The 27,014-nt window shown below is 41.8% G+C and overlaps 1 protein-coding gene across 2 annotated transcripts in view; it reads right to left on the bottom strand.

The window, feature by feature from the left end:
• Nucleotides 1-632: 632 nt before the first annotated feature.
• The window catches only part of LOC132892985 (uncharacterized), a 40,978-nt gene continuing 14,596 nt past the window's right edge, over nt 633-27,014 (bottom strand). Inside the window, exons 5-9 of one of the 2 annotated variants that reach the window (XM_060931619.1) lie at nt 26,116-26,292; nt 12,812-12,928; nt 9,060-9,146; nt 8,747-8,894; nt 635-1,132 (exon numbers count right to left, since the gene is read on the bottom strand). In XM_060931619.1, coding sequence (XP_060787602.1) covers nt 1,110-1,132; nt 8,747-8,894; nt 9,060-9,146; nt 12,812-12,928; nt 26,116-26,292 — 552 coding nt within the window. In that variant the 3' untranslated portion in view covers nt 635-1,109. Of the gene's footprint in view, nt 1,133-8,746; nt 8,895-9,059; nt 9,147-12,811; nt 12,929-26,115; nt 26,293-27,014 lie in introns of both variants that reach the window. The other variant, XM_060931620.1, reaches the window with a different exon arrangement.

The following is a 27,014-nucleotide window of genomic DNA, read 5'->3' as shown; positions in this document are numbered from 1 at the left end:
TATGTTTGGAGAAAGGAAAACACTGCATTCCAGCATAAGAAGCTTATCCCATCTGTGAAACATGCTGGTGGTATCATGGTTTGGGCCTGTTTTGCTGCATCTGGGCCAGGACGGCTTGCCATCATTGATGGAACAATGAATTCTGAATTATACCAGTGAATTCTAAAGGAAAATGTCAATATATCCATGAACTGAATCTCAAGAGAAGGTGGGTCATGCAGCAAGGCAACGACCCTAAGCACACAAGACATTCTACCAAAGAATGGTTAAAGAAGAATAAAGTTAATGTTTTGGAATGGCTGAGTCAAAGTCCTGACCTTAATCCAATCGAAATGTTGTGGAAGGACATGAAGCGAACAGTTCATGTGAGGAAACCCACCAACATCCCGGAGTTGAAGCTGTTCTGTACGGAGGAATGGGCTAAAATTCCTCCAAGCCGGTGTGCAGGACTGATCAACAGTTACCACAAACGTTCAGTTGCAGTTATTGCTGCACAAGGGGGTCACACCAGATACTGAAAGCAAAGGTTCACATACTTTTGCCACTCACAGATTTGTTTAACTGGGTTCTCTTTATCTACTTTTAGGACTTGTGTGAAAATCTGATGATGTTTTAGGTCATATTTATGCAGAAATATAGAAAATTCTAAAGGGTTCACAGACTTAAACACCACTGTATGTATCCAAACTTAAAATGACATTTAAAGGAAATATTGTAAACAATAGAAGTGAATGAATAAAATAATTAAAATATTTACAAAGCCTATGTTTTAAAGCATATAAAAAAAACAAACGTAAAAATGAACTAACAAACTGTCCACTCACGACATGATTAACTTGGCATTTCAATGTCCAAATATAAAAAACAAACAAACAAACAAACAAAAACTTATCCTTTGAAACCCTCTGGGTATTTGTATTCTTTTAAGGAGTTTAGAGCAAGAGCTGGATTTATGAGACTCTGAAGTAAGTTAAATGGCAGTGTTGGTTCACTGTAGATCTTTATATAAATTGATTGACAGGCATCTTCTTCCAGTTGATGAAGCTGCTTATGTGACGTGTTGGTCAGCTGTGCAGAGTTTTTCATGCTGGTCTTCTTCACACTGATCCTTAGTGCACGTTTGTAGCAAACACTTTAAAGAGAATGGCGAGAAAGAGAGACAAATATAATCACATACTTAAGACACAGTACACACTAAACACCACGTGTCCGTTGACTCGGTTTGCTCCTTGCAGGTTAGTTTAGCAACCGGCATTGATGCAACACAAACTACCCTGCCTGTTTACTTCACTTCCGACAGTTGAGCTGAGTCAGAGTCAAATCTCTTTCCCACTGCAATCAAACCACCATCTGAAAACATGTTTTGTAGGCCTAGACTTCCCTCAGGCAGTTTTTTTCCCTTTTTGGCTCATTTAATTATGTGAAGCGTGAAACCAATCCAAACCAAAGATCAAACAAACGAAAGTTATCCATTTGGCTCTGCTTCAGACTGCCAAAAAGGTGTTAAAGTGCCCTTAAACAGTTCTTCGTCACTGCTCGGTTGAGAAAAGCCTGACAACCATAAACATATACTGTAGCTGTCAACAGTCCTGTGGACAAAATGATGATGATGCCTTTTATTGTCACTAGTCACATGTACCAGCGAAATTAGCCGTCAACCTGTCCGTACATATACAACATACAATTGACATAGGGTAGACAGGACAGGAAGACAGGGATGAAGATAAAAAGGAAACAACATGAGAGATGAGGAAAAAAAGACACCCCCCCCCCCCCAACTATGCTCCTATCAGGAGTACAGTGTGGGAACATTTAAAAAAACTTTGCACATAAGCACACAACAACACAAGTGCACTTTAAACACGGGACTTGAGGGGGGGAATCAGGGGTAGGGGTAAGGGGGGGGGAGCGGAGGAGGTAATCCAGCGCAAGCAAGCAGCCGTCCGCTCCTGCAGCCATGAAGGCGTTGGTCACGCACCCGCTTGTCACACTGGGGGTAAAAATGGCGACTGCGGAAAGTTAGAGAAGGAATGCGAGAGTGTCTCCCGGCAGTGACCTTCAGGGGGAAATGTTGCCTCAGCAACGGCCTGAACCGAGGCCGGTGCTGTCTCAGGGAGCCGAATGTCGATAAGATATAAATTGTTTGGTCTTTCCAGACGCAGTCTTTGCACGTCCACACCAATCAAGACACTGATCAAGAGTGTATGGAAAAAATTAGCTGTATTGTATAAGATGACCACCAAGGTACAAGCCCAAATCAGAAAAAGTTAGGATGGTATGTCGAAATCAAAATTAAAACTGAAAATGATTTGTAAATAATCTTTGACCTGTATTGCACACAAAACAATACAACAGCACGTTATTTGATGTTTTGCCTCATGATTTTTTTTTCCCAAAATAAACTTTTCAATTTCGATTCTTGCAACACATTTCAAAAAAAGTTGGGATCGTAAAGCATTTACCACTTTGTAATATTGCCATTTCTTCTCACAACACTTAAAATATGTTTATGGACTGAAGACACCAAGTGATGAAGCGTTTCAGGTGTTGTTTTGTCCCATTCTTCCTGTAAACAGGTCTTAATGGTGTGCAGCAGTACAGGGTCGTGGTCATATTTTTCTTTTCAAAATTCGCCACACATTCTCTATAGGGGACAGATAAGACAGGCGCCCTCTTCTTCCACAGCCATGCCTTTGTAACATGTGCAGAATGTGGTTTTGCATGGTCTTGTTGAAATCTCCCTGGAAAGATGTCGTCTTGAAGGCAGCATATGTTGCTCTAAAATCTGTGTACTTTTCTGCATTAATGCTGCCATCACAGAGATGCAAGTTACCTTTGCCAAGGGCACTGACACAACTCCATACCATGACAGACCCTGGCTTTTGGACTTGTTGCTGGTAACAGTGTGGATGATACGTTTTCATCTTTGGTCCAGAGCACACAGCTTTCATGTCTTAGACAAATCCATGATTACAATCACCTGTTGCCATCACCTGTTTCAAATCACATCACTATTTAATTGTTTTACCTCATTATTAGCCCTAAATTATCCCCATGCCAAATTTTTTTGGAATGTGTTACAGGCCTGAAATACAGGAATCGTTGGCGGTGGCAGCTGTCTATTGCTAGTGATGATGACTGCTTCATTAGGATGCACAGAAACGGAGATGGACCGCGAGGCCCGCACCAGAGTTCCTTTCCTAATGAAGCACCTTGCACAGTAAGGTAAGACAAATGATGCCGTGCCTCCATCATGTTGTCTCTCTGGACCTCCAGACCTGATGCCAAGTGGTGCACAAAAGCGCCACAGGCCTGACAGGTACGGAAGTTGCCCCACAGTGACAACTGACTTGCCGGGTGATTCCATCCGTTGGCCATTTGAGTGGTTCTTCCGCATGCCATCAGATGGTGTGCCATTGACCCTGTTGGGTTCATCTGCCACACTGCACCAAAAAGCACCCTGCTGCCAGCACCTTATTGGTGATTGCATTATTTAACCCATAGCTGGAACCCAGGCAGGTGCTACCATTCTGGGTCAGAGTGGACCTGGGAGCAATGGTGGTTCAGGGGTAACTCCACTTTCCCCAATACTCAAGTCCTCCCGGACCTGAGACTCCCTACCGGTTGCAGTTTAAAATCATACCCAGGACTAAGAATGACAGTATAATGCATTCTGGATAGAAATAGAGAATAGAATAGGATAGAGAAGGATAACTTAGGAGAGAATAGAATATGACAAATTAGTATATATTAAGATAGAACATAGAGAAATAGAATGCATGTTCACAGAACAGAACATGACAAAAAAAAAAGAAAATAGGATAGACATTTGAGCGATATAATGGAGTACTGTATGTTATGAGAGAACGGAAGCATTTTGAAAATGTAGGAAAGAGTATGACAAAATGCTACACGTTATTTTTAATTTGTAGAAAAGAATAGATTAAAAGAAAGAAGAAGGGAATGCGCCAGAATGGAAAGCATTATCTTTCAGGATAATAACACAGGAATGGATGTATGACAAATGAAATGAAGTTGACTAGACAAAACATTAAAAATCTTGGGTTCATACTGTCCGCTATGAAATACAAGTCAAGGTAAATTTATAAATCGCTGCTTTCTTTGCTTATTTGGATTTCCTATACCATCGCAACTTTTTTTTCTGATTTGGGGTTGTAGATGTACCGAGTAAATATACTGTACACAGCCAGTAAGTGTACACATTGGTTAAAAATCCCAGCAATGCTGTTGTGCATGATTCACTTGTACTGTGTACCCTGCTGTAAATCATAATTACAAAGAATGAAGTGTTATAAACCTGCAAATGGACCTCAAACTTCTCAACAACAGAAATTTTCATGTTTATCTCATCTCATTATCTGTAGCCGCTTTATCCTGTTCTACAGGGTCACAGGCAAGCTGGAGCCTATCCCAGCTGACTACGGGCGAAAGGCGGGGTACACCCTGGACAAGTCGCCAGGTCATCACAGGGCTGACACATAGACACAGACAACCATTCACACTCACATTCACACCTACGGTCAATTTAGAGTCACCAGTTAACCTAACCTGCATGTCTTTGGACTGTGGGGGAAACCGGAGCACCCGGAGGAAACCCACGCGGACACGGGGAGAACATGCAAACTCCACACAGAAAGGCCCTCGCCGGCCCCGGGGCTCGAACCCGGACCTTCTTGCTGTGAGGCGACAGCGCTAACCACTACACCACCGTGCCGCCTGGCTATTTACTGTATTTTACTATTTACTGTTTGATCTCAAACACATTAAGAAGGCAAGAAATTGCACTAATTAACTTTTGATGATGCACACCTGTTAATTGAAAAGCATTCCAGGTGACTACCTCATGAAGCTGGTTAAGATAATGGTAATAGTGTGTAAAGCGTCATGAAGGTAAACTGTGGCTACTTTGAAGAATCTAAAATATGAAACATTTGATGCCAAGATCAGACAAAATTTCCAGCATCGGGCCTGAACATGAACCTTGAGAAGGACGAACAGGACTTGTGTGAAAAACAGCAACGTGACCTCTGTGACGCCCCATGACACCCCGACAAAAAGCCTAGCAAGTCAGAATATTTTGTTTTTTCTCACCTAATTAGACAACTCCTGTCACATGTTCCTTGACGCTCCTTCTGGAGCCATGCAGCAATTTCCACGACAGAATTGTGTCCATTTTTAATGCAGTGTCACCTGAGGGCCTGAAGATCTCGAGCATCCACTGTTGGCCTTCGGCCTGTTTCCTTGCATACAGAGATTTCTCCAGATTCTCTGAATCTTTTAGTGTACCATATGATTTGATCCCCCAATTTTTTTTTGCAATTTTACATTGAGGAATGCTATTCTGAAATTGTTGCACTGTTTGCCCACGCAGTCTTTCACAGAGCAGTGAACCCCTCCCCTCCACTTGGCCTTTTGTGCTGTCAATTTTTTGAGGGCATGAAGGCCATAAAATAAAACAATGATTTTAAGTTCACGTCTATAATGAATTTAATTTAAGGACTAATGACTCTTCTGAGGAAGACTGGAGTCTCAGTCGAAACTATCAAGCAGGTAAAGAAACATCTACACTATTATGTCTGAAGATAAGAAAATATTGAAGACATCGAAACTCATCAATCCATCACTCACTTCAAAAATTGTAAAACTTATTAAACCTATATCCTCCCATAATTTTTGTTCAATTGACACCGAATGTGCAAGAGCATCTTCAGACTGTACTACTACACAGATTTTTGATTGATCAAAACTGAGCCTGGAGTCCATCAAAATGTTTGACTGTAAATGGAACATATACGAGCATGCAGGCTACTGATTAACCCATAAGAGCCCAGACCGATTTCTCAATCAAGGAAAATTATTGAGGAAATAGAATGAACTAAATAGACGACAAAGAAAACATTTCTGGCCTTTTATTTTTTAAAATAGCACTTTCATGACTCGAGATCTGAAATATTAAATTGCAAATTTGCAGAACACTGCAACACTATTACATTGTTAACCCCAAAGTTCATTCTATGCAAACAGTTTGAGTAAATACCACTTTTAAAGATTAGTTTTATTGCATTACTTAAACAGTATGAGCATATGAAGAGTATATGAGACAGTCATTGGGTGTACTCATTTTTGTAATTTAAATAAACTTAAACTATCATGTTTTACCTCAGGCCACAGTGCTGCCCTGTTGTGATCGGCTCAAAACTCAAGACAAGTTGAGTTGACGGCTACAGAGGAAGTTGCGCCATTTTCTAATTTACACAGAGCAATTTAAGGTCTTTGCACTTTTGACAGCAAGCTAATTAGCATTTGTTAGCGGCTACAGTCGGTACTCGGGACGTTAAAAGTGGGCCAACGTTGTAACGACATGTTACTGTACAAGCAATGCTTATTTAACGGTAACAAACTTAAGCCCTATATGCTTAAATTCCTATCTTATTCGTTCGTTAATTTATCACAGTCTTCCCTCAGTCAACTTCTTCCCTCCTTCTGTGAAAATTCAACGTCTCAGACGCGGACACAAGTGGGCGGGGGATGCGTTTGATTAAGTCTCCTGGTTGGCTGGTGATAGACTGGTGTCATTATAGTACGTCGCAGCGGTTCATGCCAGGCTCGAGTCCGATCCACCATTGATGAGTTGCCCAATAAGAATCCAGAATGTCATCAAAAGATGTATTTTTTTCTCAACAGACACAGGTGATGTTAAAGCCTATTGGCAGTCACGAGGCAGACTACAAAACCGCAGGGCATCAAGGCCACTGTGGCCTTACGGCAGATATTTTTTTTCCAAGGGCACAAGGCCAAATTGAGAGGGCCCTGCCTCCCCATCTTTACTTTGGAGAGACTCAGCCTCTCTGGGATGCTCTTTCTATACCTAATCATGTTCCTGACCTGTCGCCAATTAACCTAATTAGTTTTGGGGGGTTTTTAAACATTACACAACTTTTCCAGTCTTTTGTTGCCTCCGTCCCAACTTTTTTGAAACATGCTGCTGGCACTAAATTCAAAATTAGCATTGGTTTTTGAAAAATAGATAAGGTTTCTCAGTTTCAAAATTTGATATGTTGTCTTTGTGCTATTTTGAATGAGATATAGGGTTTCCATGATTTGCAATTCATAGCCTTCAGTTTTTATTTACATTTTACACAGCGCCCCAACTTTTTTTTGGAAATGGGGTTGTACAACCCCGATTCCAAAAAAGTTGGGACAAAGTACAAATTGTAAATAAAAACGGAATGCAATAATTTACAAATCTCAAAAACTGATATTGTATTCACAATAGAACATAGACAACATATCAAATGTCGAAAGTGAGACATTTTGAAATTTCATGCCAAATATTGGCTCATTTGAAATTTCATGACAGCAACACATCTCAAAAAAGTTGGGACAGGGGCAATAAGAGGCTGGAAAAGTTAAAGGTACAAAAAAGGGCACAGCTGGAGGACCAAATTGCAACTCATTAAGTCAATTGGCAATAGGTCATTAACATGACTGGGTATAAAAAGAGCATCTTGGAGTGGCAGCGGCTCTCAGAAGTAAAGACGGGAAGAGGATCACCAATCCCCCTAATTCTGCACCGACAAATAGTGGAGCAATATCAGAAAGGAGTTCGACAGTGTAAAATTGCAAAGAGTTTGAACATATCATCATCTACAGTGCATAATATCATCAAAAGATTCAGAGAATTTGGAAGAATCTCTGTGCGTAAGGGTCAAGGCCGGAAAACCATACTGGGTGCCCGTGGTCTTCGGGCCCTTAGACGGCACTGCATCACATACAGGCATGCTTCTGTATTGGAAAATCACAAAATGGGCTCAGGAATATTTCCAGAGAACATTATCTGTGAACACAAGTCACCGTGCCATCCGCCGTTGCCAGCTAAAACTCTATAGTTCAAAGAAGAAGCCGTATCTAAACATGATCCAGAAGCGCAGACGTCTTCTCTGGGCCAAGGCTCATTTAAAATGGACTGTGGCAAAGTGGAAAATTGTTCTGTGGTCAGACGAATCAAAATTTGAAGTTCTTTATGGAAATCAGGGACGCCGTGTCATTCGGACTAAAGAGGAGAAGGACGACCCGAGTTGTTATCAGCGCTCAGTTCAGAAGCCTGCATCTCTGATGGTATGGGGTTGCATTAGTGCGTGTGGCATGGGCAGCTTACACATCTGGAAAGACACCATCAATGCTGAAAGGTACATCCAGGTTCTAGAGCAACATATGCTCCCATCCAGACGACGTCTCTTTCAGGGAAGACCTTGCATTTTCCAACATGACAATGCCAAACCACATACTGCATCAATTACAGCATCATGGCTGCTTAGAAGAAGGGTCCGGGTACTGAACTGGCCAGCCTGCAGTCCAGATCTTTCACCCATAGAAAACATAGAGCAACATTTATTGACACCAGAAACTGCTGAGAATGGTCAGAATGGTTCCAGCGGACAACCACTCTTTACAACCTTGTTGACCAGAAAACCGTTTCACAGTGGGCACAGGCTCATGAAAACTGGACAGCTAAAGATTGGACCAGGTAATGTTCAATCATTTCAATCGCGAATGATTTTATACGTTGCTTTGTTGCCACATGACTGGCTGAGTCGATAACGGCATAAATGAATGAAGCACTTTTTTCAAAAATCATCCTGCATTTCAGGAAAACAAAATGACACAAAATGTGTTTTCACTGAGGAGTTTTCTTTCTTTGGAAAACAAGCAAAGGAGCCCTTACTTCTCTCCCGCAGACCCTGGCCGAAGCAGCGGTACAGACGGAACAAACCCCAGAACAGCACACATTTGATGAACACTGAGATCACACAGCCCGTTATAGACGCAGCCTCCAGTATGTATGTTTCACTCTGGCCCCACTCAGAAATGATCTACGAGGAAAGAAAAATGGGTTTTTTGACTGTCCACACACTTCTACAAAGATGTATTTTCTGTTGTAGCTGCGGTTGGACAATATGCACGGATATGCAGTCTTTAACAGAATGATGTCCAGGATGTAAACAAGACCGTAAATAAATGGGTGTTTCCAGACTTACCGTGTATAGCAAGTAAATGAAATAAGCCAGCTCAGGTAAGTTCTGGAGGACAAAAATCCAGACGAGTGGCTTCACTTCTTTTAAAACCTTAAAAAGAGATGAAAAGTAAATGCTAACTGAATTTGAGATGACAGTGATGTACCAGTAATAATATAGCGAGAGCAATAATGGGCCTTATTCATCAAAGTTGTGTATAGTCTAATCAGATCATAAAATGAGCTTTTCCGTCATTTAGTTATGTATTGATTTGGATTATTGCCATATTTAGAGAATCAAATCCATGTCTGGCTCGGGTGTGTGCAAATTTGAGCTTACCCATTTAACAACCTTTAAAAAAAAAAAAAAAGCCTTTATTTGCAGTTTACAAAAACAAACAAATATTTATCGTACCAGTGTTCTCCAGAAAATCTGAAGTAGCCGGCTAAAAACCAGTAGTAGGTGTTTTTGGAATTTACAGTGCGCCGTTGGCAAACTAATGCAAGGAGGGTCTGGAGGCATGCTGTGCCAGAAAATTTTGAAATTGACATGCCTTCTGGTGCATTCTCAGCTAATAAATTACTAACTACTTCCCTGTAAAATACTTGCAAAATATGCATGAAATTTCCCTCCAGATGTTTGTGTGCTTGGCTTTCTCAGTTACCCTCTGTAGTACGCTGTCTGGCTCTGTAACATAACTACATACGCTACGGCATGGTCACGTGGTCCGGCTCAGCCAATTGGAGTGTGAGAAGAGATCAACAAATATGGCATCGCTTCTGGCCATGCTAGACCTGAATCAGACAATTTTGTGGTGAAATAATTGGATTTGCAGCAAATTATGGGCAGCGGAGACGATATAAAATCGCTTGAACATTGAAAGGCGAGTTTTTATATTTTTTTTTTTTAGGGATCGAGTAGCCGGCGCAAACCGTCTGTGTAGGCGGAGAAAACCGCTTGTGGACATCTCTGAGTACAGTGTAGTGTTGTAGTACTTGAGACTGGTCTCAAGACCACTTTTTGAAGGTCTTGGTCTTGGAATCAACCACATTTCTACTTTGTCTTGTCTCAGTCTCAGACATGGAGGACTCGGGATTTTATTTCAAGACGGGTCAAAACCACAACTGTGAGGATTTCACCAAATTGCCTGTGCATTGTCTGATTTGTTTACATCGCTACTGTGATTAGATGTAAAAATCCCTGCTTCAAATGCAACCAATAACGTGACTCAATTTTTCTTCCTGTTAAAGCTAGACAGCCTTTCGATTTCACAATCTCAAAAAATGTCAGGCCATTCTGTGGCTGGGAAGCTCTTTAATTTGAGGAGATTCCCTAGCAAATAACGTGCATGAAATCGCTCACTTCGCACAATCAAGCAGACACAGGAAGTCCATGTGCACATGCACAGGTTCACCTTCTTCTTCTTCTGGGTTTTACGACATCCACAGTGTTGCATTACTGCCATCTACAGGTTTACCTTTGACTGTGCACTGACAGTTCCATCATTCTGTCGCTAAACAAACAGCTGATCACACCGAGGTGCTCGCTGACTGTCAATATTTATTAGTTTGGTCCTGCGTTTCCTTTCCTTCGCAACATAACGTCTTTTCTTCTCGCTTTCCGTTACTGTAGTCGGTTTTTCCAGTTTCATTCACACACTCGCGTCCTCCATTTTTCTCTCCTGTTTCAAATTTGTATCCCACAATGCCTTGCGCGAACAAGGAAAGCCCACCATGTGATGCATGACGTAGTATCTTGAATTGGGTCATGGTGAAGCAGGAAAAAATAGTGGAGAATTTAGGGCCATGTGGCCCTAAATTCATTACTTGTTCTATTAAAAAGGAAACTAATAAAATTGGAAGTCTGTGATTCAAATTCAGTAGCTTTCGGTCCACTAAACAAAAAATAATTGGGTGTCGGGGAAAATTCTTTTTATGACCTACACTTGAAAAATTTGAAAGGCAGTCTACCTTTAACGCCCGTCACCCCTCCCTACCCACTGGTCTGGTCCTGGTCTTGACTGTCTTGCCCTGCTTTGGTTTTGGTCTTGACTTGATTTCAACCCCTCAAAGTCTTGGTCTTGTCTCGGTCTCGATACACTCTGGTCTTGGTCATGACTTGGTCTCTGTTTCAGTGGTCTTGACTACAACACTAGTACAGTGAACAGATTAGTATTCAATACGTAATAACATTAACACTGATCATCCCAGTTACATATGCAATTTGTAAATGTGAATGAACAGGCATGGATCTTCATCAACTCATTCATCAGCAATTGGAGCAACTGCCTACAAGAATCGCCTTGAAGCTGAAGCTACATACCTTGAATACCTTGGATATAATTGAATGTGTTTTGAAGTTCTCATCTCATTATCTCTAGCCGCTTTATCCTGTTCTACAGGGTCGCAAGCAAGCTGGAGCCTATCCCAGCTGACTACGGGCGAAAGGCGGGGTACACCCTGGACAAGTTGCCAGGTCATCACAGGGCTGACACATAGACACAGACAACCATTCACACTCACATTCACACCTACGGTCAATTTAGAGTCACCAGTTAACCTAACCTGCATGTCTTTGGACTGTGGGGGAAACCGGAGCACCCAGAGGAAACCCACGCGGACACGGGGAGAACATGCAAACTCTGCACAGAAAGGCCCTCGCTGGCCACGGGGCTCGAACCCGGACCTTCTCGTGGTGAAGCAATGGTGCTAACCACTACACCACCGTGTTCTGAAGTTATTTCAGAAATTTTTATATATCAACACTAAATGTGTGATTTTTATTAATTTTAGTAGTCCGCATGGCAGTGTTTCTTGTTTCATTTGGCGTTTTCTAGGAGTTGTTCATGATGGAAACTTGGTTCATCTAGACTGGAAAGCAGTTGAATTTTGGACAATAAATATCTCATCTCATTCTCATCTCATTATCTCTAGCCGCTTTATCCTTCTACAGGGTCGCAGGCAAGCTGGAGCCTATCCCAGCTGACTATGGGCGAAAGGCGGGGTACACCCTGGACAAGTCGCCAGGTCATCACAGGGCTGACACATAGACACAGACAACCATTCACACTCACATTCACACCTACGGTCAATTTAGAGTCACCAGTTAACCTAACCTGCATGTCTTTGGACTGTGGGGGAAACCGGAGCACCCGGAGGAAACCCACGCGGACACGGGGAGAACATGCAAACTCCGCACAGAAAGGCCCTCGCCGGCCCCGGGGCTCGAACCCAGGACCTTCTTGCTGTGAGGCGACAGCGCTAACCACTACACCACCGTGCCGCCGACAATAAATATCTTTACTAAAAACAAAAAAACAAAACAAAAAAAAACACACACTTCTGTAGACAGTTTTATGAATCAGACACAGGTTTGTTCAGATGGCATTTCAAGTTTGACGATTAAGTGCCATTATGTGGAGAAAAGATTTACCAACTGGCTGCAGGAGTAAATAATGTAACAAGTGAAATATTGAATATCGCTTCTTCTACGTTAACAACACTAAAAGAATGCTAGTCGCTTCCCTGTGATCATTCATTATACTCTAGTTCACGTGCAGAAGCAGAAACTAGAACTAAGCCTCTTGTGAACAAATGAGTGCATTCAGTAGATAACACAGAGCACAGGGATTTCCAGGGTCTCTTGGAGGTCTGCAGACCACCACAGTTTAGAATAATCCTTACCGTAGCATGCAGAATTTACTTATCAGCTAACAATTGCATTTCGAACAGAGAAACTCAGAAATCTTGTGAAACATCTGATTTATAGTTACTTACAGAAATGGCTCCAGTCACAAAAGTGATTATTGCCCAGCCGACACCAATTCCCAGAATGATGGTGTGAGTGGTGGACACTGAGGGGCCTGATGTCAGGATCAGGATGCATAAGCACAGCTGGTGAACAGGACAAACACATTTGAACAGTCATTCCTCAAAAACATTTCATTAGCCAGGCTTGTAGTACTTGAGTCCAGGACTCGAGTCCAACTCGTGCCCTAATTTTAAGGACTCGTGACTTGACTTGGACTTGAGCATTGATGACACTGACTCGTACATTAACTGCATTCAGACTTGTAAATTGGAGACGAGGACGCGGGTTTTTTCTTTATTTTTTGTAATATGCCATAATAATTTGGCATAAGATATTTATATCTACATGAATTTTTATACAAATTTTGTGCAAGAGAATGCACATTCATCTGTTCAGGAACAAACTAACGTTAATGGCGCTAAAATGCCTGGAGAGAAGCCCCTAGGATTGTCCGCTTTGCTTATACAGACTTCTCGTGCAGTGGAGGAAAAAAAATAAAATAATGCATCGCTATGGGTTCCATATGTACAAGAACTATCGAGGAGACGATGGGGACAACCTCGAACTTCAGTCGTCATTTGGCGAGACTCCACCCAGAGAAGGAAGTGAAACGCTATGTTCATTGCTCTGTCGATAGCGGGGCTTGCTTACTGAGCGATGAACTAGCTAGTGTTAACCCTCTCGCACGTTATTTGCCCTGTTGATAGTGGGCGGGGCTTGCTGAGCGATGAACAAGCTTTTTATCTGTAGCCTCTGAACTAAAATGGGGCAGTCGAGCAGCAACGTTCGTCCAACACGGTAGCAGAGACACTTTCACATAAAGGCAGCAACAGCCACCGTCAAATGGTGCGGTTGGAGTCTTGTTCTCGGACTTGAACACTGGGGACTCGAGACTGGACTCGGACTCGAGGTTTAGTGATTCGACTCCAACAATGTTATTAGCTGCAAAGTTCCTTATGGAACTGTAGACTTAAAAGATTTTTGTGGTGTAAAAAATGAAATCAAGATACCTCACGTCAGATCATCATTAATGTAACATAGCTGCCAAGAAAATCAAATTGAGAAACAAATTAAAAACATACAATGACCCAGTTGCATATCTGTGCATGTCCCTTAATTAATACTTTGTGAAAGCAAAGTTCTTTTGCTTGTAATACAGCACTCTGCTTTTTGGGTAAGAGTCTAACAACTTGGCACATCCTGATTTGACTATTTTTGTTCCACTCTTCTATCAGATTGTGAGGGGATCTCCTGTGCACAACCTTCAAGGCATTGCACAGGTGCTTTGGGTTATTATTGTACAGGAAGGGAACATTTTTCATCTTCAGCTGTCTAATAAAGCCTTGCGGGTTTTGTGGCATCGCATGATGCAGAGCATGGCTTCAGAAGTTGGCTGAAAACAAGAACAAGTCGAGAAAATCCAACAGAAACAGCTGATCTTTATTTGGGGTTAATCACAATCACTTCATTGATGACAGATGTATGATAATTACTTTTGAACATACGTGGAAAAAGATCTGATGTGTGTTATCTTGGTTTCTTTTTATATTATATTTTTATATTATATATTAGTGCTGTCAAGCAATTAAAATATTTAATCGCGATTAATGTCGCGACTGTCATAGTTAACTCGCGATTAATCGCAATTTAATCGCACATTTTTGTCACATGAAAAACCATTGTAATTCTCTTATCAGCATAAAAAAGTGAATGGGCTTGCTCACCGTTCGAACTACGGGGTACTCGGGGGATCCGAGATCCCCTGAAACAGACATGAGATCCCTTGAAAACATGATTTGGGAAATGTTGGGGGGTCTCTAAAATATTGGCAAAATGATGTTTATTGACATAGCAATCGTGTGTAACGGGAAGCATTTACATATCCGAAGTGAGCGCGCGATGGAGATCCGTGCTCTGAGACAAGCGCAAGCACCCCCCCCAAGGGAAAAAAAGGGACCCCCCGAAAATATTGGCATAGTTCGAACACTGGTTGTACCAAAGTTTTTTTGTTTGTTTGTTTTATTGCAGAGCATAACACGTCTTGTCACAGCCACTGCAAAGTGGGACTGGAGCCGCAGATGGGAAAACGAAACCTAAGCCGAGCACCGTGGCTCTTCAGGGGAGGGCAGAGGACTCTGGCTGTGCGGGGCGTGGCATCATGTCACAGAGCGTTAATCTCGCAATAAAAAAAATTATCGCCGTTAAAATTGAGTCAAGTTAACGCGTTAATAACGCGACATTTTTGACAGCACTAATATTATATATATAAAAAAAATCACAAAACTTGTGATTTTAACAGGGATGTGTACAGTGCTGTGAAAAAGTATTTGCCCCTTCCTGATTTGTTCCATTTTTATATATTTGTCATGCTTAAATGTTTGTCAGCAAACTAATTTTAATATTAGACAAAAGATAGCCCAAGGAAATACAAAATGCAATTTTCAAATGATGATTCCATTTATTGATGGAAAAACGTTACCCAACCCTACCTGGCCCAATGTGAAAAAGTAATTACCCCCTCAACCAATTAACCAAATTTAATTGATAATTGGGTTCAACTTCACGAGCCACACCCAGGCATGATTACTGCCAGATCTGTTCAATTTAAATAGCGCATAAATAGAACCAGGCTGGCAATGTGAAGTAGGCTAAAAGATCTTAAAAAGATGCCTCGAAGTAAAGAGTTACAAGAACGGATGCACAACAAAATAATTGAAATCTATCGATCTGAAAAAGGTTACAAAGCTATTGCCAAGGCTCCGAGACGCCAGTGAACCTCAGCGAGAGCCGTTATCTACAAATGGAAAAAACGTAGAACAGTGGCGATCCTTCCAAAATTCAACCAAGAGCGCTTTTTTGTCTGAACTGAATGAACTCTTTAGTTATCTCACCTCTCTGTCCTGCTGTAATTATGCTTGGTGACTAACATCCATGCTGATACCAAATGTTCTTACACCTCGGAGTTCATTTCTGTTTTGGATTGTTTTAACCTGATACAGCATGTTGACTTCCCCACCCATAATCAAGGTCACGCTCTTGACCGGTTTTGTTCCACTGGTCTAAGTGACATCTCTGATCATAAGCTCATTGTATGCAGTTTCCATGCTACCATTCCTCTTCCCTCCTCTGAGAAAACGTCTGTCACCTACCGGAATAAGTTAAGTTCCCTCAGTGACTGTCTATCAGACCTAAAGTTCTGGATGCAGAATAATATTCTAAAACTTAACACAGATAAAACAGCTTATCGGCCCCAAATCTCCATCGTCCATATCTTCTAGCTTTAGTCTTAACATAGACGGCGCACTTGTTAAATCTTCACCTGTTGTCAGAAACCTTGGACTATTACTTGACTCTTCACTCAACTTTGATCCCCACATTAAATCCCTCACCAAGACTGCTTTCTTCCACCTCTGGAACACTGCCCACCTTCACCCCTTTCTTTCCACTAGTGATGCTCAAACTTTGGCCCACTCCTTCATTATGTCCCGCCTAGATTATTGTAACTCCCTTCTCGTTGGCCTCCCTACTAAATCCCTTCAAAGACTACAATACATTCAGAACTTTGCAACGAGACTCCTCACCCATACCAAACGATCTGCTCGTATCACCCCTATTCCTTCTCAGCTTCACTGGCTACCTGTTCTATCCCGTATTAAGTAGAAAATCCTACTATTCACCTTCAAAGCCCTCCATAACTTACATCTGTGCTCCTCCTTACCCTGGGTGGCAAGTCCTTCAGCGCCATGGCCCCCAAGCTCTGGAATTCCCTCCATGACTGCTCTTCCCTTCCTTCCTTCAAATCTCATCTCAAAACCTTTCAGTTTCATGAACACTTCTCCTCTACGACTACATAAACTTACCACTCTTTAGCAACTTTTTTTGTTTGTGTTCTGCTTTCTTTGACCTATGTAAAGCGACCTTGAGTTTGAGAAAGAGGTTATATAAATGTAACTTATGATTCGATGACTGATCCAGGAGATCACAAAAGAACTCCAATGAACATCTAAAGAACTGCAGGCCTCAATTGCCTCAGTTAAGGACAGTGTTCATGATTCTACAATAAGGAAGGCAGTGGGCAAAAATGGCATCCATGGGAGAGTTGCAAGGTGCAAACCACTGCTGACCAAAAAGAATACAAAGGCTCGTTTCACATTTGCCAAAAAGCATCTTGACGACCCCCAAGACTTTTGGGATAATATTCTGTGGACTAAGCAGTCAAAAATAGAACTTTGTGGAAGACATGGGTCCCAGTACATCTGGCGTAAGGCGAACACAGCATTCCAAAATAAGAACATCATACCAACAGTCAAACACAGTGGTGGTCGTGTGATGGTCTGGGGCTCCATTTCTGCTTCAGGACCTGGACGACTTGCCATAACTGATGGAACCATGAATTCTGCTTTCTACCAGAAAATCCTGAAGGAGAATGTCCATCCGTCCATCAGTTCGTGACCCAAAGCTCAAGCGCAGCTGGGTTATGCAGCAGGACAATGATCCGAAGCGCACAAGCAAGTTCACATCTGAATGGCGCAAAATAAATAAAATGAAGGTTTTAGAGTGGCCTAGTCAAAGTCCTGACTTGAATCCAATTGAGATGCTGTGGCAAGACCTTAAATGGGCAGTTCATGCTCGAAAACCCTCCAATGTGGCAGAATTGAAACAATTCTGCAAAGAAGAGTGGGCAAAAATTCCTCCACGGTGATGTAAAAGACTCATTGCAAGTTATCGCAAACGTTTAATTGCGGTTGTTGAAGCCAAGGGTGGCCCAACCAGTTATAAGATTGAAGGGGACCATTACTTTTTCACATGGGTGATACAGCTTTTGATTAACCCTTTACTTTTGATAAATGGAATGATCATTTAAAAGCTGTGTTTTGTGTTTACTTACATTATCTTGTATTAGACTTAATTGGATGACCTAAAACAGTTAAATGTGACAAATAAGCAAGAACAGAAGAAGCAGGGGGTGAAATACTTTTTCACAGCACTGGATTTCCACTGTAGCAACATAACCTGTTCTTTCCATCACTCCATCTCTCAGTCTCCCACTCCCTTCCTCACTTCATGTTTGAAAAAGGAGGAAATTGGCACAAAGCTACACCAGTGGGATCTGATAAAGGCACAAAGCTCATAAAACGCCAGAGAAACAGCCCTTAAACGCAGGCAATAAAGCAACCTTATTTATTGATATCCACCACACCGCTCAGATTTAACGACTTTCTTCATTCTATTTAACACTGATGTTCAAAGCAGAGATAAGCACAAAAATCACCAGCATTCTCTGTCGATGAAACCATGATAGTTGAGCCTTATAGTGTGGGCTCTCATCACACACGAGTTTCTGCTATTTATCCCGTCCTGTAATTTGTGCTTTGACTTGACGAGGCTTGCTTAATCTCATGTGAGATAACTCCATGGCGTGTTTCAACCAGTGTAGTTGACCGTAATTGCAGTCTAAATCTGGGGTAGAAATAAATCTACTTCATAACATGTTGTTATTCAGATAGTCCTCACTGCAGAACCAAAAGTCCAGGGGGCCGAGGCAGGACCTGTTCCAATTCCTCCTTCAAGCCTAACCCTTATCCGTAACGTACAACCTTGATTCCAAAAAAGTTGGGACAAAGTACAAATTGTAAATAAAAACGGAATGCAATGATGTGGAAGTTTCAAAATTCCATATTTTATTCAGAATAGAACATAGATGACATATCAAATGTTTAAACTGAGAAAATGTATCATTTAAAGAGAAAAATTAGGTGATTTTAAATTTCATGACAACAACACGTCTCAAAAAAGTTGGAACAAGGCCATGTTTACCACGGTGAGACATCCCCTTTTCTCTTTACAACAGTCTGTAAACGTCTGGGGACTGAGGAGACAAGTTGCTCAAGTTTAGGGATAGGAATGTTAACCCATTCTTGTCTAATGTAGGATTCTAGTTGCTCAACTGTCTTAGGTCTTTTTTGTCGTATCTTCCGTTTTATGATGCGTCAAATGTTTTCTATGGGTGAAAGATCTGGACTGAAGGCTGGCCAGTTCAGTACCCGGACCCTTCTTCTACGCAGCCATGATGCTGTAATTGATGCAGTATGTGGTTTGGCATTGTCATGTTGGAAAATGCAAGGTCTTCCTTCCCTGAAAGAGACGCCGTCTGGATGGGAGCATATGTTGCTCTAGAACCTGGATATACCTTTCAGCATTGATGGTGTCTTTCCAGATGTGTAAGCTGCCCATGCCACACGCACTAATGCAACCCCATACCATCAGAGATGCAGGCTTCTGAACTGAGTGCTGATAACAACTCGGGTCGTCCTTCTCCTCTTTAGTCCAAATGACACGGCGTCCCTGATTTCCATAAAGAACTTCAAATTTTGATTCGTCTGACCACAGAACAGTTTTCCACTTTGCCACAGTCCATTTTAAATGAGCCTTGGCCCAGAGAAGACGTCTGCGCTTCTGGATCATGTTTAGATACGGCTTCTTCTTTGAACTATAGAGTTTTAGCTGGCAATGGCGGATGGCACGGTGACTTGTGTTCACAGATAATGTTCTCTGGAAATATTCCTGAGCCCATTTTGTGATTTCCAATACAGAAGCATGCCTGTATGTGATGCAGTGGCATCTAAGGGCCCGAAGATCACGGGCACCCAGTATGGTTTTCCGGCCTTGACCCTTAGACACAGAGATTCTTCCAGATTCTCTGAATCTTTTGATGATATTATGCACTGTAGATGATGATATGTTCAAACTCTTTGCAATTTTACACTGTCGAACTCCTTTCTGATATTGCTCCACTATTTGTCGGCGCAGAATTAGGGGGATTGGTGATCCTCTTCCCGTCTTTACTTCTGAGAGCCGCTGCCACTCCAAGATGCTCTTTTTATACCCAGTCATGTTAATGGCCTATTGCCAATTGACCTAATGAGTTGCATTTTGGTCCTCCAGCTGTTCCTTTTTTTGTACCTTTAACTTTTCCAGCCTCTTATTGCCCCTGTCCCAACTTTTTTAAGATGTGTTGCCGTCATGAAATTTCAAATGAGCCAATATTTGGCATGAAATTTCAAAATGTCTCACTTTCGACATTTGAGATGTTGTCTATGTTCTATTGTGAATACAATATCAGTTTTTGAGATTTGTAAATTATTGCATTCCATTTTTATTTACAATTTGTACTTTGTCCCAAACTTTTTTGGAATTGGGGTTGTACACAATACATTACATTTAAAACTTATCCACATTGAAACACACTGAGCAGTCACCACCTCCTGGACTTTTATCTTGACTTGGCCCAGGTAGGAGGAGCTAGATCAGATCTGATACCACCCCATGGACCATGTTCTTCACGGAAAGATTCTTGTTTCCACAAAAGTAAAATCATTGTCTTATCTCTCAACTCGAAAATTACGCTTAAAAGGTGAAGGAAAATGCTAAAAACAATCTTTTGATGGGGACATATTCTGAAAAACTCACTTTTTCAGTGCTTGTGCACATACATTTAGGTATCTGGAGGGCCTACCAACCCACCAACTCTGAAATACGACACCGTCAGTTTCTTTTTGCTACCTATTTCAGAAAACGTGATTTCAACAAGCCGTTCCTATTCGGCTCCACTTGTCACAAGGCAAGGTCGATGGAATTATCCCACCATTCTGAGTATCTTCAGTCATGGCTTGAGAACTGCCGTTGCTCATGAATATTCATGAGGAAAGTGCTCATCAGCCGTTTTGAACAGGGCTGTTTAGACAGGGTGAGACGGGAGCTTTATCCTTGTCATATTTTGACCAAAGCATGTCACAGACATTTTGTTGAAACCTCAGGTAATGGTGTCAACTTGTGGAAAAGGGGTATAATATGTCAGCATTAACCTCCTGAGACCCTGCATCCTTTTCTCCTGCAATGGAATGGGGACATTCCATTTCACAAATTAAAGGGGGAACTGAAGTCATTTTTAAACTTGCTTTATTTCTTAATTAACGTGTTATTCAATTACATTTTCGGTTTTAGTAACCTTATATCGTGACTCGTATTGGCAACTAATTGCAATTAAATATTATACTTATCGGCATATTTGTTTTTTAGCCGTGTTGAATTTAGTTCGTTTGGTCCACGGCAGGCGTCACTTATCCGCGCGATCTTCACGAGACTTGTGCGAGACTTCGAAACGTGAAGCGTCAGCCAGGTGTCAGTGCCGCCATTTTGAAAACTGTTTTCCAAGTGAAATATTGCACAAAAACGAGTTTAAATGACGATTACTGCCTATTTTTTACAAACTTTCCTGATTGCTATCAAAACAAACAAAACTTCCGGCTTGATTACATCAGCGTTCAAAAGAGGGCGCGCGCGTCTTTTGACAATGTTGGCAGATGTCGGTCACTTTGATTTCCGCTGTACGTTTTACTTCCGTCCTACGATGTCTCGCACCGGTCTCAACGAATCTCGTTTACGGCCAGACATACAGACTGATATATTACATCGCATATTTCAAACACTCATAACTTGCTATAGCAGTGACAAAATAGGGATCAAAAATGCATTCCGATATTTAATAAAATGAGAAATAGAATTTTGATAATAAAAAGTCTTCAGTTCTCCTTTAAAATGCATTCCAAACAAAAACCCGGGTCTCAGGAGGTTAACATTCTAATACAGGAAGTAATGACGCACATGCAATTACAGCCAAGATCAACCGTTCTTGCACTAAAGGAAAAGCATGACATGGTAGTCTTGTGACTTCTACGAGTGTTCCTTTTCTGTAAGAGAATGACTGGAACACGTGCTTCTTTTTCACAAAAACATTCACAAGTTTAAGACATTTTATTAATGTACTTTCAATCATTAGATTAAAAATAAAAATACATAAAGCCCACTGAATATCTGGCAATGTGTCCCTTAGCCCATTTCACTAGCCTGGCAAGCCAGACTAAATGTGAATATTTAGTCTGGCCTCGATCCGTAGACATTTCCGAAGGGTGTGGGAGGAACAAACCGCTGTCTTTCAAACTGTCTCTGTGCGTATAGGCCAACGCTCTGACCAATCAGCGCAACAGTGACTGACGTAGTCAGAGCGACAGAAAGCAGTGGGGGCGGCCTTGAAATAAATAATTTTTCAAAATGCGTATTAATTAATAAACAGGTTCTAGATATTAAGAAGTTTGGAGATAATTACCACAAGTTTGGAGTCTGTACCACATACACTCCCCCCCCACCAAGTGTTTTTCAAGGGTTTGCTTAAACTGTTTTTGAGAGTTTTTATTTAGTGGTGTTTGGTGAAATAATTTCCCTTAAATGTAAAATAACGGGAAAATAAGAAACAAAATCAAAAAGTAATGTTTCAAAGCTGTTTATTAATTCTTCGTACTGCACAAACTAGCCCCATCCTTTTGGCTACGAGCGGAGCCAGCTGGTAGATCAGACATTTGCCATAGCCGGTCGGCAAAACAGCGAAAACGTCCTTCTTGAAAAGGAATGAGCGGAAAGCCTCTTCCTGCTCATGTTTCAACGAAAACTCCAAGTCTAATTCTTCTAAAACTGATTCCAAAGCGGAGTCAAACGCGCGCTGTTCACTAGCCGTAGCCATCTTTCCTGTTGTGCTTTCTCCAGCGTCGCACAGCTTTGTCGTCACTCCTGCAAAAGCCCACCCAAAGAATCCAAACAAAAACCTTGTGTTGTGATTGGTGGGCACGATTTGATGCTCGGGGTGTTTTTGTTTATATGGTGCGAGGCTAGACCCACTCGCTAGGCAAAAATATTTTTGGCCGCTCGGCGGGTGGGTCTAGTTTACTAGGCTACCATTTCACCTCAATCAGCCACTTTTGACAGCGATCATATATTCTCAATATGGTTAGGGCTTGTGAAGGTCATTCCAGAAGCTTAACTTTCGCCTGGTTTAGGCATTCCCCAAAGAGTTTTGACGTTTGGCTCACTGTCCAGTTGGAACAGTAATCTTCATTATTCCTTCCACTTTTTTTCCCTTCTGATTTTCTCCCTAATTTAGTCTTGTCCGGTTTCCAATCTCCACTCGCCAGTCAGCTCTTCCCTATTATACGCCAGTTACAACCCGGGGAAGGTACAGGCTATCACATGCTTTCTGCGAGACATGTGAAGTTGGCCAAGTGCAACTTTTTGAAATGCTGTTCATGCTGTGGCACGTCTCGACATGAATTGAAAGGGGAGTGCTGACTGGTGAGTCATCCCTGAAACCTGGACAGAACAGCCTGTTTTACTCAACTAGACTCCCAGCAAACACTTTTCTCTTATGCCACTCTGGATTTTGTCCGCTTTATGCAATGCACCAGTTGTACCGGCAGCTAAATAGCTCTAAAGCTTAATACAGTACTACCACCACCATGCTTCTTCTTTTCTCCTACATGCATCTGGTGAGAGAACTTCTCTTCTCCAGAAAGCTTTTTTTTTTTTTTTTGTTAATGTGATCAGTAACAAATGACCGTAGAGCCTGAAGGTGGTGATTTTAGAGCAGGGGCTTCTTTCTTGTGCTCGCACTCACACATCTTCCAGCAGGTTTGAATTCATGGCAGACCTGCTGTGTGGTTTTTTTTTTTTTTTTGGATTACAGGTAACAATTTCCTCTGAACCCACATGTGTGAGGATTTGTTTTGTGTGCAAAAATATGTACCGGTATGTGTTACCATTATTATGTCACAGGGGGAAAAAAAAAGTTGCAGAAATCACTGAAGTCCAGGGACTGCTATGTCCTACATGTCCTTTATAAGTGTATGTAAACTTTTGGCCTCAGCTGTATATTTAACAATTATTCCACTAAATCAAGTCGTACATGAGCTGATAGTCGATGAGGCACGTAGCGCCGAGTCGGCTATAAGCCACATACGACAAGGTCGAGTGGAACGACTGTTTTATTCTATCCACATTCACTGGATTTTGAGAAACTGAGCATTTTCATTTTTGTGTTTTGCAAATTCCATAAATAAAAAGTTTACACAAAACGTCCGACAGAATCATTTCCGCTTAGAATGTAAACAAACCGGCGAAATGACACGAGCAATTTGTGAAAAATGCGATTAAAAATAATTAGGGGTGGGACATTAACGCGTTAATTAAGATTAATTAATTTCAAACAAATTAATTCGTTAAAAATATTAACGCATTTTATCGCAGTTTGCATGCCAAACAACCCGGAACCGTTGTTAGTGCACCGTGTTATGGTGCGACAAATATACTGACGCACACAGTTCCAGTTACAGCAATGGAGCTTGAAAGCGCGCCGGGTCTGCTGGACGGTAAATTTATATTCAAAAAAACGGCCCGATGGAACTGTTGATAAAACCACAGTTTATTGCAAACTGTGCAGAAAGGAGTTTGCTTATCACAGAAGCTCGTCAACTTTACGGTACCATTTAAATGCCAAGCATGTCACCGCGATTACTGAAACAGCTGCAGCTCGAGGTAGCAGTTCTGGTCAACAGTGCAAACTCGAAGAAATGGCTGGATTCCAGAAGAAAATGAGCAGGGCAATGTCGGAAAATTTAACGAGCATGCTGGCCAAGTGGATTGCCCTGGACTGCAGACCGCTATCTGTGGTAGAAGACAAGGGTCTACGAGATGTATTGCAGATTGCAGCGTGTGATCCAGAAGGTAACAACTAAAATGGTTAGTAAAATAGCACTGAAACTTTAGTCTCTTCAATTTTGGACAGGGACCATACCTTTGTTTACTATTTTGAAACGAAATGCAATTTGTTTTTTCCAAGACACTTTTTAAAGCCACTTAAACCTTAGGCCCTGTCCACACAGCAACAGATTCAGGTGAATCTGATAAAATTGTTTATCGTTTCAGCCTGTCGTCCACACGGCACCGGCGTTTTGGGTGCCCCAAAACGAAATCTTTTGAGAACGGGTTCCAGAGTGAAAAAATCTGGCAATTGAGCCATTGCGAAGTCGTCTGGATGAGTAGAACGGATTTGTTTATGATGACGTCACAACCACATGACTGTCAGTGCTTCACGCCAGGTAGAAGTGTAACGAACTCGATGCCAGTTGTCAACAAATCCTATAACTTGGTTCATGAAACGCGCTTACAAAATATTTTCACTGTGAATATTTATTGTGTAATGGTGCAGAGTGAGAGAGAGAGTGAGAGAATAGCCCTTAGGGCAAAGTCTTTAGTCCAAACACTGCGGAAGCAGTACCAAACTGCGCACCGCCCGTGCGCTTTCCAAAAACAAAAACAATCCCGCCAGCAAAAATAGGAAAAAAAAAAAGGAGCGATCTCTCACCTCTTCAGATGTTGGTTTAATTCCGACAATACATTCCTCAAAAAGGGCGTAGAAGAACAAAGTAATCCATCAACGTGTAGCATTCAATTTATTCCGGACCATTAAAGAATTCTGGAGGATCTCAGAATGTTGGCGTACCGGCTTCCATCTACCCCTGTTCATTCCTCTTTCCGCGTCTTTCGTTTTACGCTACTGATTAATAATCAAAACTTTATGTAGCTGATGCTACAGAAGAAGGGGTTTATGCACATGCGTCTACTTCTTCTATTGTTCTGGTGTCTCCAATGGGACCGTCTTACAGCGCACGTAGAGGTGTGGCATGTGTATTGCATCGTTTTCAGCAAGCGTTGCGTTGCCATATGTACCTGATATTTTACTAATAAGTTGCCCATGTGGACGCGATATTTTTTTTAAAAAAAATCTCGTTGCCGTTGTCGTGTGGATGTAGCCTTAGTCTCTTCAATTTTGGACAGGGACCTTACCTTTGTTTACTATTGCAAAATGAAATGCAATTTATTGTTTACAGCCATTAAATCAGCTTGAATCTAAAAATCATGTCTGTGTATTATTTGAACTCTTCACATATTATTTAGTTACATAAAATAAATGTTGCTTTTGGGGCAAATACGGTAGTGCGATTAATTGAGATTAATTAAGATTAATTACAAAGCCTGTAATTAATTAGATTTTTATTTTTAATCTAGTCCCACCCCTAAAAATAATTGTTGAAAAATAAAAAGATATGTTCTTACCATCAAATACTTTCAATCCATATTTTGTTGCTTTTTTTTGGGGGGGGGGTTGTTTTCGAGTTTTTATTTTGTCCTCAGTTGGTTCAGCAACACGCTCGGCCATTTTGTTTTTCTCTACTCACGGTATATGAGCTGATAGCCTAGTAGTAGAGTAGCTAATCGGAGCGTGCGATTGCTCATATCCAGTGAATTTGGATAGAATGAAGACATGTATGCTTCACTTGATTGTTTCTTCCACAATTAAAGTGGAGAAAAAAAAAAAAGTCACCTGCGCCTGAAGATCAAAAGTCACCATTGAGAAGCAGAGATTGAGCAGAAAGTACTGTTCCTGCAGGCTTTCCAAAGCTCCGCTCACTCTGAAGGCCATCGTGTTGGGCCTTCGGATGAGCAGCCCGGCACAGATCAGATGCACCGTCCCCACGCAAATGATGGACACAAAACGCACCTGCAAATCAAAATCATCATAACCTGAGGAGAATCAAATTCAAAAGACAATCTAAATTACGTTCCTAATATCTCAACAGCACTAGTTAACCAGTTAAAGTCTCTCTAATATTTGGCCCCCAAAAAAAATCTCAAATAAACTTCTTCACGGGCGGCACGGTGGTGTAGTGGTTAGCGCTGTCGCCTCACAGCAAGAAGGTCCGGGTTCGAGCCCCGGGGCCGGCGAGGGCCTTTCTGTGCGAAGTTTGCATGTTCTCCCCGTGTCCGCGTGGGTTTCCTCCGGGTGCTCCGGTTTCCCCCACAGTCCAAAGACATGCAGGTTAGGTTAACTGGTGACTCTAAATTGACCGTAGGTGTGAATGTGAGTGTGAATGGTTGTCTGTGTCTATGTGTCAGCCCTGTGATGACCTGGCGACTTGTCCAGGGTGTACCCCGCCTTTCGCCCGTAGTCAGCTGGGATAGGCTCCAGCTTGCCTGCGACCCTGTAGAAGGATAAAGCGGCTAGAGATAATGAGATGAGATGTGAAACTTCTTCACTTGGTTTGTTCTCTTTGTCAAAGTGAGTCTGTGGCAGCGGGGGCGTGGCCAAGCGTCAGTTTGTGAATGGAAGGCGGGGTCAGGGAAGGTGAGTAGCAAAGTCAATGCATGTGTTGTCAATTAATGTTGTGTGTGTATTTGTTGCAGTGACAGCGGGGGGGTAGAAAAGGAGGGAGAGAATGAAGA

This window comes from Neoarius graeffei, chromosome 10 (genome assembly GCF_027579695.1).
Source record: "Neoarius graeffei isolate fNeoGra1 chromosome 10, fNeoGra1.pri, whole genome shotgun sequence".
Classification (NCBI taxonomy): Eukaryota; Metazoa; Chordata; class Actinopteri; order Siluriformes; family Ariidae; genus Neoarius; species Neoarius graeffei.
The sequence above is the reverse complement of the archived record's forward strand: the minus strand, read 5'-3'. Positions and strand labels throughout refer to the sequence as shown.